The 12,132-nt window shown below is 37.8% G+C and overlaps 1 protein-coding gene across 1 annotated transcript in view; it reads left to right on the forward strand.

Annotated features, from left to right (window-relative positions):
• The window catches only part of MEIKIN (meiotic kinetochore factor), a 108,316-nt gene that overhangs the window by 64,753 nt on the left and 31,431 nt on the right, over nt 1–12,132 (forward strand). The window contains exon 9 of the mRNA XM_027767652.1: nt 1,428–1,498. Coding sequence (XP_027623453.1) covers nt 1,428–1,498 — 71 coding nt within the window. The remainder of the gene's footprint in view (nt 1–1,427; nt 1,499–12,132) is intronic.

Here is a 12,132-nt window from a genome sequence, read left to right on the forward strand (position 1 = left end):
GAAATCAGGGAGAAAAAATAAGAGAGTCAAGACTTCTGTGTGACACAGAAATGGTTTATTACCTATTGATGATAACGTGTATAGTATTCTCAACTGGACTAGTCTGAGATGTATTTCATGTTGGGTAAATTCTCTTTACAAGTGAAATGTTGTATAGCAATATAATGTTTAAAATAATAATAATAATAATTAAAAAAGAACTAACACATAGAAAAGAAGTAGAAAGACTTCCCATATTCCTGGATTGGAAGAATTAATATAATCAAAATATTAGTTCTACCCAAATCAATTTACAGGTTTCCTACAATTTCAATCAAATTACCAGAGACAGTCTACACAGAAATAGAAGAGAATACTTGCCTTTCTTTTTTTTTTTTTTTTTTTTTTTTTTTTTTTTTTTTGGGACCCCATTTTTTCCATTTTTTCTTGTAAAAGGGTACCCAATTTTTCCAGTATCATCTGCTAAAGAGGTTTTCTTTCCCCCACTGGATTGACTGGTGCCCTCTGTCAAAAAATCAGCTGGTTGCATGTTTTGGGAGTTTATTTCTGGGTTCTCATTCTGTTCCATTGGTCTACATGCCTGTTTTCATGCCACTACAATACTGTTTTGATTATCAGTTTCGTAATATATTTTGAGATCAGAAAGTGAGATGCCACTTATTTTTTTTTTTTTTTGTTCTGATGATCCAGGGCCTGTTACAATTCCAGAGAAATTTTATGTGCTCAGAATGTAAATGAGACCTTTCAGAATCTAATCAGGCCTTCAGTGTGGCCTCGGCCTGCCAAGAAGCAGCTCCAGTGTGCACCAACATGTTTGGGGCTAAATGAATTTTAATCACACAACTTTTTCTATTAATTGAAAGGAAAATATTTTATGTACAGTTTATTTATTTCTTTGAAATGTGGAGCTCCTGAGATAAAGACTAATTTAAAGACTATTTTCTCCTGGGACCAGCAGATGGCATAGTGATTACATCATTGGACTTTCACATGGCTGACTGTGGTTCAAGTCCCAGACCCAGTGTCTTCAAAAACCACACTGGGTGCACATGTGGGCATGCCCAAGATTCCAGGAGGAGAATGAAGGAAAAGGGATTGCGGCACAGTCTTCCCCCCTAGGGGATAATTTCTCACTTTTCCTGTCACTGTGTCTGTCTCTGTCTCTGTCTCTCTCTCTTTCTCTCTCTCTGTCTACTAAGTGAGCACATACACTCTAAGGCAAAAATCTCTTTAAAGAGAAATATTTTCTCCTGTCTGTGACAAGTTAGATTGTTCAACAAATACAAAGTTTTTCTTTTAAAACTATTATAAGAACACAGACTTTAAAATCAGTTTTGTTTTGTTATATTTGAATTCTCTTGTTCTCTCTACTTACAGTTAATGACAGCTTAGGTAATTTGAATACTAAACTGTGTTCTTATTTATAGATAACACAGCTTGTGAAGTTTTACTTGATCAGAAAACTTTTCCTTCAATCGCTGAAAAGACAAAGAAAAAAGCAAGTATTCTCAATGGGACAGCATAAACCATAAGTTTTATTAATAAAGGATATACTTTGAACCTATAATTTTATAGGGTTTATTTTTTAGCTATTTAAGTCAAATAATCAGAATTCTTTTTAGCAATTAAACTTGAATTTTTTTTGAAAAACCTATGTAATATTATATGAATATATACTCACTATTTAGTTAATGAAATAGAATTAAGATATACTTTACATTATTTTCCAACTTCCCTTTGAATAATTGAATGTCACGTAGTCATTAATTTACAGTAAGAATGAAAAATGTACTATGTAGCCACAGCAGTGTTTTATGTGGAAGATCACTTCTGAATCAGTCTTTTAGCTTGGAATCTGGAGGTCTTTAGGGAAGAATTTGGACTTCATTTTGTTTTTAGCAAGAGCGGATTTTTAGTAGCTATTCATTAACTATATCTTTTCTTTCTATTCTTCCAGTCAGGTAAGGAGTTTTGTTTGTTTTTACCTATTTTATAGATCAGAAGACTGAAATTTAGATTTTTTCACCACTGTTTTTAAGGAGTTTGTGACAGATATTTCTTAATCTAAAAATGCTTACTTTTTCCATGCCAACACACTATCATTGTCTAAATTAGGAAGCAAACTAAAAGGGGAAACTGTTAGCTGGGAGATTCAGTAGAAAGTTACAAAGATTTTCTGGTAAGAGTTTGTGATAGTTTTAACTGTGGTGTTTTATAGAAGAAATGGAGAAGTTATTTATGGATTCAAGGTAATTTTTCCTATATTTTGGGTCATCAGAAATACCATAATGCATTTTTGCATACAAAAATACAACATAACTTTTCTGATGACTCAATAGTTGATAGAATGGATATAGAGGGCAAAGGTATGAGAAATGTTAAGAAAGACTTTTTTCGAAAAATTAATTTAGGGGGACCAATGGATGACATAATGGTTATGTTGCTGGATTCCCATATAGTCAACCCCAGTTCAAGTCCAGGACTCAATGTCATGAAACTCATGCCAGGCTTATGTGCATGTATGTATGTGTGCCCAAAATCCTGAGAGGAGAATGCAGAAGGGATTGTGGTACAGCCATTCCCCTGGGAAGTGATTTCTCACTTTCTGTCTCTCTGTCTCTCCAGCAAGTGCACACACACACCCTATAGCAAAAATCTCTGTTAATGAAAAAAAAAAAATTTTAGGAGCCAACAGGTGACACGGTGGTTAGGGCATTGGGCTCCCACCTGGCTGACCACATTTTGAGTTTCGGACCCGGATGCTTACTTTCTCACTTTCTCTCTTGCTCTCACTCTCTTCCTCCCTTCCTCCTCCCTTCCCTCCCTCCCTCCCTCTGGTTAGTACATGAGCCCTATAGCAAATTTTTAAAAAAATTAAAGAGACCAGCAGATGGTGTAATGGTTACATCACTAGACTCCCATGTGGCCAACTGCAGTTGAAGTTATGAAACCTATGAGTTGAAACTCAAACCAGATGTGTGTGCATGCATGTCTCAAATCCCAAGAAAATGGAGGAGAAAGGACTGCAGTGCGATCATCCCCCCAGGGGCTGTTTTCTCACTTTTTATCTCTCTGGTGAGCACACACATTTTATAGTAAAAATCTCTCTTAAAAAATAATAAATAAATAAAATTAAGTATTTTTTACAAAAAAAAATTTTTAACTTTATTTACTTATTTATTTTTAATTTAACCAGAGAAGGACAAAAAGAGAAAAAGAAAGTGAGAAAGGAAGCTGCCAAGGCTCAGGACCCAAACCACGGATGGCCATGTGCCCCCAATCACCACGCCACCTACCCCAACTTTATTCTTTTTAAGACAAAGTTCAACAATGATTCTAAAACAAGAACATCTGAAACAGTTAGAAGAACCATTCCAATATATGAACACATTGAAACAGTCGTCATACCACACTATACTATAAGGTGTGGGTTGTCAAACACCTTCTGTAAAGGGTCAGCTAGCACATGTTTTAGGCTTTACAGGATACAGTCTCTGTAATAACTATTGTACTCTATCATAGCACAAGAGCAGCCAGAGAGTTAAGAATTAGCATGACTGTGCTCCCATAAAACTCTTTATGAACACTGAATTTCAAATTAATTATCATGTACCATAAGTCTTTTTTAAAAACCATTTAAGGGACCAGCATGGTGGTTAAGGTTAGGCTCCCACATAGCCAGCTGAAGTTTGAGTCCGGACATGGCAGCTTGCTTTTTCATTTTCCCCCTCTCCCTCTCTCTCTGATCAAATAAAAATAATAATAACCAATTCTTAAAAAAAAATTTTTTTTAATTGCAAACACAATTCTTAGCTCAAAAGCAGGCAGTAGGCTAGACTGGCCCCACAGACCACAGTTGGATGTCCCTTAGATGGGTCTTTACATGTTGCACAAAATGTTTCAGATCTAGACTCTAGAGACTTTTGGTTTTTGCCTTTTATTTCTTTTATTTAGAATTATTTATTTATTTGCTTGTTTGTTTTTAACTTGCTAGAGTCATCACAGGGAGACGGGGAGAGGAGATCAAGGGTGGAGAGAGAAAGCAAAGGACTTAAACCACGGGCGGCCACATGGGAGTCCAGCACCCTAATTACCATACTACCTGCTAGCCCTGAGACTTCAGGTTTATAAACTTCTCATTTAAAAAGTTGTATCATGGAGCCAGTGCTGGACTCCCACATGGTTGATCATGGTCTGAGTTCTAGACCTGGTGGCTTGAAAATCATGCTGGGTGCATGTGTGCACCCAAAGTCTCAGGAGAAGAATACAGAAGTGACTGCACTGTCATCTCCACTGGGAGGTGATTTCTCACTTTCCCTCTCACTGTCCCTCTCTCCAGTGAGTGCATGTGTCTTATGGAAAAAAATCTTAAAGAAAAAAAAAAAAGTTAGTTACATACTTTTTTTCCTTCTGGATAAATATACTCACATTGCAAAAACTTCTCAAAAAAATATATATACTCACATAAGAGAGGAAATAAACGTTCATAAAAGAAAAATAATTACGGGAACAAGCAGTTAGTGTGATGGCTATGTCACTGGACTCCCATGTAGTTGACCATGGTTCGAGTCCCGGACCTAGTGGCTTAAACTCACACCGGGCGCATGTGCATGCATGCCCAAGATCCTGAGGAGAAGGGATTGTGGCATGGCCATCCTCCATGGAGACTGATTTCTCGCTTTTTGTCTCTCTCTTTCTGGCAAGTACTTGTGCCCTATAGCAAAAACCTCTAAAAAGAAAGAGAGAGAGAGAGAAAGAATGAACGAACCTAACCTACCCAACAAAAAGGAAATATCTAACTCCGTCCCTTTATAGCCATTTTATCCCACTAAGAGGTAGGGGGAGAAACAACTGAGAAACAATGAAGATGTTCCAAAAAACTGAAACCTTATCAAAGGACTATAGAATGCTTCTCTTCCCCTACACTTTATCACTACAGTAGTAAAGACGTATTTACTACATTTCCTTCTACCTAGTGTGTTATGTCCACTTTCAACAACAACAAGAACAAATTACAAGGCTACTAAAAGACAAAAAGCACTGTTTGGAGAGACTGACCAAATATCAGAAGAGGAGTCATATATAGCAGGAATAATTATATGAATAGGAATTTTTTAAAAACATGACTAATACGCTAAGGACTTTAATGGAAAATGTAAACAACATGCATGATGGATAATGAAAGCAGAGAGATGGAAATTCTAAGAAGAATCCTAATGAAATGTCAGAAATCAGCCACACTGTGGCAGATATGAAGAATGCCTTTGATCGGCTCATTTGTAGACTAGACATAGCAGAAGAAAGAATATATGAGCTTGAAGACATGATGACATAAACTTCCGAAACTGACACTCTCAACAAACTAGAAACATAAGGGAGCATCCACCACTTGATAAAGATCATCTACAAAACATTCACCGCCAACATCATACTTAATGGTAAAAAACTGGAAGCTTTCCCACTACAGTCAGCAAGAAGGCAAGGATATCCCTTCTCCCTACTGCTTTTCAATATTATACTGGAGGTCCTTGCTTTTTGTTCTTGTTGTTTTGGTTTTTGGGGGGTTTTTTTTGAGAGGTTTTCGCTATAGAGTGCGTGCGCTCACCAGACAGACAGAGAGAGACAGAGAGACAGAAAGCAAGAAATCACCCCCCAGGAGGGATGGTCACACCGCAATCCCTTGTCCTTCATTCGCCTCTCGGGATCTTGGGCACGCACGCACATGCGCCCTGCGTGAGTTCTAAGCCACCGGGTCCAGCAAGATAGCCATTACACTAACTGCTGGTTCCCTGGAGGTCCTTGTTAATGGAGTAAGATAAGAAAAGGAAATAAAAGTATACAGAGTAGAGACTAAGAGATAAAATACTTTTGTGGAGTTGCAGGTGTCTTGGTGGTTAAGGTACTAGATTCCCACATGGCTGGCCATGATTCGAGTTCTGGACATGGCAGCTCTTTTTCTCACTTTCCCTTTCTCTCTCTTTCTGTCTCTGATCAAATAAAATAATAAGAAGAAAAGTAAATATTTTTTATAAAAGAAATAAAACTTGCATTTTCAGATGACGTGATTGTCTAAGTTGAAAATATGAAAGAATTGACCAAAAAAATCCTCCTGTAACTAATAGGCAGTTGTAGCAATGTTTCAGGATACAAAGTTAATACATGAAAGTCCATCACATTTCTGTATACCAGCAAAAAACAAGTGGAATTTGACATTAAAAGCACCTTATGATTTACATTATCACCCCCAAAATGAAATACTTAGGTATAAATATAACAAAATATAAAGTCCTATATGAGAAAAACTACAAAACTTAAATGAAAGGTATCAAAGAAGACTAAATCATTGGAGAAATATTCCACATTGTGGATAGGAAGACTCAATGTTGTCAAGATGGCAAATCTTCTGGACTTGATCTATAGATTCAGTGTAATCCCAATCAAAATCCCAGTAAATTACTCTGTGGACAGTAACAAGATAATTGTTAAGTTCATATGTAGAGGAAAAAGGCCCATAATAGGTAACTCAATATTGAAGGAAAAGAACAAAGTGGAAAGATGGACACTACTCAACTTACAGACTTACAGAGCTCCTGTAATACAGACAATGTAGGTTTGGTGAAAGAAAAGGCAACTACATCAGATGAAAAACAGTGCTTAGAAATAGGTCCATATGGGAACCAGCAGTTAGCATAATGGCTATGTTGCTGGACTCCCACGTAGTCGACCGCGGTTCGCGTCCTGGACCCGGTGGCTTAAAACTCACGCCGGGCACATGTGCATGCGTGCCCAAGATCCCGAGAGGAGAATGGAGGAGAAGGGATTGCGGCGTGACCATCCCCCCTGGGGGGTGATTTCTCGCTTTCTGTCTCTAATGTCTCTGTCTGTCTGGCGAGCGCACGCGCCCTATAGTGAAAATCTCTCCAAAAAAAAAAAAAAAGGAAATAGGTCCATATAAATATAGTTGATTGATCTTTGACAAAGGAATAAAGACAGTATAGTGTAGGAAAGTTGATCTTTTCTAGAAATGGTGCTGGAATAACTGGACATCCATGTGCAAAACAAAACAAAACCCCAAAAAAACTAGAAATGGACTTTACACCCTTCATAAGAATGAACTAAAAGTGTATTATAGACATAAATGTAAAATATAAACTATGAAACTCCTAGAAGATAACTTAGGAGAAAGTCTAGGTGACTTGAGGTATCACAGTGAATTTTGAAAAACAATGCCAGCAGCACAATCCATGGAAAAAAATTGATAAGCTGGACTTCATTAAAATTAAGAACTTCCAGGACCAGCAGTTGGTGTAATGGCTATGTCGCTGGACTCCCATGTAGTCAACCGCAGTTCAAGTCCGGGACCCAGTGGCTTAAACTCACACCGGGTGAATGTGCATGTGTGCCCAAGATCTTGAGAAGAGGGTGGAGGAGAAAGGATTGCAGTGTGGCCATCCCCCAGGGGGGTGATCTCTCACTTTCTGTCTCTGTCTCTGTCTTTCTGGCGAGCTCACGCACCCTATAGCAAAAACCTCTCAAAAAAAAAAAAGAAAAAAAGTAAAAACTTCTATGTGAAAGACAAGATAATTAGGAGACAAGCCATAGACTGGAAAAAGTATTTTTAAAAGATACATCTGAAGGGACAATGGCTGTGTCGTTGGACTCCCACATAGTCAACCACTATTCAAGTCCCAGACCCGGAGGCTTAAACTCATGCCGGGCGTGTGTGCGTACGTGCCCAAGATCCTGAGAGGAGAAGGGATTGCAGCGTGACCATCGCCCCTGGGGAGTGCTTTCTTACTTTCTGTCTCTCTGTCTCTCTCTATCTCTCTGGCTAGCGCACACACCCTATAGCAAAAACAAAACAAAACAAAACAAAACCTCTCCCACACACACACAAAAAAGATACATCTGAAAAAGGATTGTCATCAAGAACCAGCAGTTAGAGTAATGGCTATGTCGCTGGACTCCCACGTAGTCGACCACAGTTCACGTCCCGGACCCGGTGGCTTAAAACTCACACCGGGTGCGTGTGCGTGTGTGTGCGTGCCCAAGATCCCGAGAGGAGAATGGAGGAGAAGGGATTGCGGCGTGACCATCCCCCCTGAGGGGTGATTTCTCGCTTTCTGTCTCTATGTCTCTCTGTCTGTCTGGCGATCACACGCACCCTATAGTGAAAAATCTCTCAAAAAAAAAAAAAAGGATTGTCATCTAGAATATACAAAGAACTCTTAAAATTCAGCACTGAGAAGATGAAAGCCTGATTTAATTTTTTAATTTTAATTAATTTTATATATTTAATCACTATACATTGCTACAGATTGTAAAGTGAATTTACCCAACATAAACACACTTTATACCAGTCCAGTTAAAGATACCATACACATTATCATCAACAGATAATCATCCATCAGGACCAGCAGTTAGTGTAATGGCGATGTCTCTGGACTCCCATGCTGTCGATCATGGTTCAAGTCCTAGACCCTGCAGCTTAAACTTACGCCCAGCGTCATGTGCGTGTGTGCCCAAGATCCTGAGAGGAGAATGGAGAAGGGATTGTGGCATGGCCATCCCCCCTGGGGGGGGGGCAATTTCTCGCTTTCTGTCTCTCTGTCTCTCTCTCTGTCTTTCTGGCGAGCGCACGCGCCCTATAGCAAAAACCTCTCAAAAAAAAAAGAAAAAGAAAGAAAGAAAGAAAGAAAGAAAGAAAGAAAGAAAGAAAGAAAGAAAGAAAGAAAGAAAGAAAGAAAAAATAAACTGATAAGCATCCATTTCCATGTCCTTTAAATGTCTTGCCTCTCTATTTTCTCCTTGATTCCTTTCTTCTCACTCTTCCCTTTCTTCCACCTTTTCCCATAATGTCTCCAGTATCTGCAACCATTTTCCATGCTCCTGTATCCTTTAGTCTTTGAGTTTCTGCCATAAAGTGTGGACAGTCAGTATATATTAAGTGGAGACAAACAATGTCTCTCTCATAGCTTGGCTTGCTTTACTCAGCAGTATATGTTTCATATCGTCCACTTTCTATCAAATGCCAGGGTCTTGTTTTTTATGGCTGAGTAGTATGACATAGAGTATGTGTGCCACACTTTTTCGATCCATTCATCTGTTCATGGACATTTGGGTTGGTTCCATGTCTTTGCAATTGTGAGGAATGTCGCAATAAACATAGATATGCAAGCGCTTTTCCAACTGAGCATTTTCCTATCCTTTGGGTAAATACCCAGGAGTGGAATTACTGGATCATATGGTGGTTCTATTTGTAGATCTTTGAGGAACCTCTATATTGCTCTCCACAGTGACTGAACTAATTAACATTCTTTGTGCCTTTGATTTACATCTCCCTTATGATGAGGGATGTGGAGCCTTTTTTCATATGCTTTTTAGCTATTTGTATGTCTTCCTTACAGAGTTGTTTGTTCAACTCACTTTCCTATCTTCTAATTGAGTTGATCTTTTTTTTTGGGGGGGGTGATAAACCAATGAGTTCACTGTGTATCCTGGTTATAAGTCCCTTATCTGAAGCATAGTTTACAAAAATATTCTCCCATTCCAAGGGTTGTCAATTCACCCTAATTACTGTGTCTTTTGTTGTGCAGAAACTTCTTTTTTTTTTTTTTGAGAGAGGTTTTTGCTATAGGGCGCATGCACTCGCCAGACAGACAGAGAGAGACAGAGAGACAGAAAGCAGGAAATCACCCCCCAGGGGAGATGGCCACGCCACAATCCCTTCTCCTCCATTCTCCTCTCGGGATCTTGGGCACGCATGCACACGTGCCCGGTGTGAGTTTAAGCCACCGGGTCCGGGACTCGAACTGCGGTCAACTACGCGGGAGTCCAGCAACATAGCCATTACGCTAACTGCTGGTCTCAGTGCAGAAACTTCTTAATCTGATATAATCACACTTGAATATTTTGGGGATTATTGCCTGTGCTTTGGGGGTCTTATTTAAAAAATCTTTGCCTACTCCAATGTCTTCCAGAGTTTCTCCAGTGCTTTCCAGCAGTAGTTTTATAGTTTGAGGTCTTAGGTTTAGATCTGAGATCTACTTTGAGTTGAATTTTGTTAATGGTGAGAGATAGGAGTCCAGTTTCTTTCTGCAGGTTGATACTCAGTTTTTCCAGCACCATTTGGTAAAGAGGTTTTCTTTTCCCCACTGGATGAACCAGTGCCCATTGTCAAAAGTCAGTTGAGTGTATGTTTGGGGGTTTATTTCTGGAATCTCTATTCTGTTCCATTGGTCCACATATCTGTTTTTTGTGCCAATACCATGCTGATTTGATTATCCCAGCTTTGTAATATATTTCAGGGTCAGGAAGTGAGATGCCTTCTTCTCCACTCTTCTTGTGCAGGATTGCTTTGGCAATGCAAGGTCTTTCATGATTCCAGGAAAATTCTATAATTGTCTTTTCCTAGAGCTATGGAGAATATCTCTGGTAATTTGATTGGATTGCATTAAATATGTAGATTAATTTGGGTAGAACTACCCTTTTGATTATATTAATTCTTCCAGCCTAGGAACATGGGATGTCCTTCCCTTTTTATTTTGTCATTTTTAATTTCTTTTTTTAGTTCATAGTTTCCCTTGTAGAGGTCTTTGACTTCTTTGGTTAGATTTATTCCTAGGTATCTTATCATTTTTGTTTTGGTAGAAAATGAGATTACTTTCTTCAGTTCTTGTTCATATATAAAAATGATATAGGTTTTTGCACATTGATTTTTGTATCCTGCCACTTTACTATATTCATTTATTACTTCCAGGAGCTTTTTCTGGATACTTTTGGGTCTTCTATGTATACAATCATGTCATCTGCAAATATAGATAAATTCACCTCTTCTTTTCCTTGAATGTATTTTATTTTATTCTCTTTTCTGATTATGTTGGTGAGGACTTCCAGTACTATATTGAAAAGGAGTGGTGAAAGTGAGCATCTCTGTCTTGTATGAGTTTTTAGTGCAAAGGCTTTAGCCTTTAGCTTTCCCCCATTCATTATAATGTTAGCTATGGGGTTTTGTTTGTTTGTTTGTCTTTTTTAGTTATAGAAGAAAATTTATTATTTTTTTTATCTTGAGAAGAAATTCTAAGCTCTGTAAAAAATATCAGTGTGTTTAGATCTTATTTCAGACAACATTTGCTTAGGGACAATAGGGATATTTCCTATAGAAGTTTAAAATGACTAATAATCAATGTACAGTGTGTAGAGGTCTCCTACCTCATATCTTTTATTTATTTATTAGTATCATAATCTTACATTGAATCACATATAACTTTACAGTGTATTACATTTCTTTTTCGAGAAGAAATATCATGAATATCAGTCAATACAAAAACATTAAAATCCCCATCATCATCATCAAATAGTTTTTCATTATTTTTTCCAGATTATTATTATTATTCCAATTATTTTTTAAATATTCAATCTCTATTTATCATTTTGTTTATAAAAAGACTTTACCTAACATGAAATACTTCTCAGACCAGTTCAGTTGAGAATACTATACACATCATCTTCAACAGGTAATAAACCATTTCTGTTTCCCACTAGTGTCATGTCTCTCTATTTGAGCTATGGGTTTTTCTTAGATAGTTTTTATTGTGGTGAGAAATGACCTTTCTATGCCAGTTTTGATGAGAGTCTTAATCATAAAGGGATGTTGTATTTTATCAAATGCTTTTGTTTTTCTTTCTGTTAATATGGTATATTACATTTATGGTTTTGCATATGTTGAACCATCCCAGGAATAAAGCCTACCTGATCATGATGTATAATCTTTTCTTATAGATTGTTGGATACCATTTGCTAGTATCTTGCTGAAAATTTTTGCATCTATGTTCATCAGAGATATTGGTCTGTAGTTTTCCTTCTTTGTCATGTCCTTACCTGTTTGGAGGATGAGGGTGATGGAGGCTTCATAGAATAAATTGGGGAGGTTTCCTTCCTTTTGTATCTTTAGAAATAATTTGAGTAGAATGGGGGTTAACTCTTCTTTAAAAGTTTTATAGAATTCAGAAGTGGACTACCTGGACTTTTCTGTGTTGGGGTTATTTATTACTGATTCAGTCTCATTGCTTGGGTCGGGTCTATTCAGGCTCTCTCTGTCTTCCTGATTCAATCTTGGTACATTATGTATCC

The sequence above is a fragment of the Tupaia chinensis genome, unplaced genomic scaffold (assembly GCF_000334495.1).
Source record: "Tupaia chinensis unplaced genomic scaffold, TupChi_1.0 Scaffold144346_1, whole genome shotgun sequence".
Taxonomy (NCBI): Eukaryota; Metazoa; Chordata; class Mammalia; order Scandentia; family Tupaiidae; genus Tupaia; species Tupaia belangeri.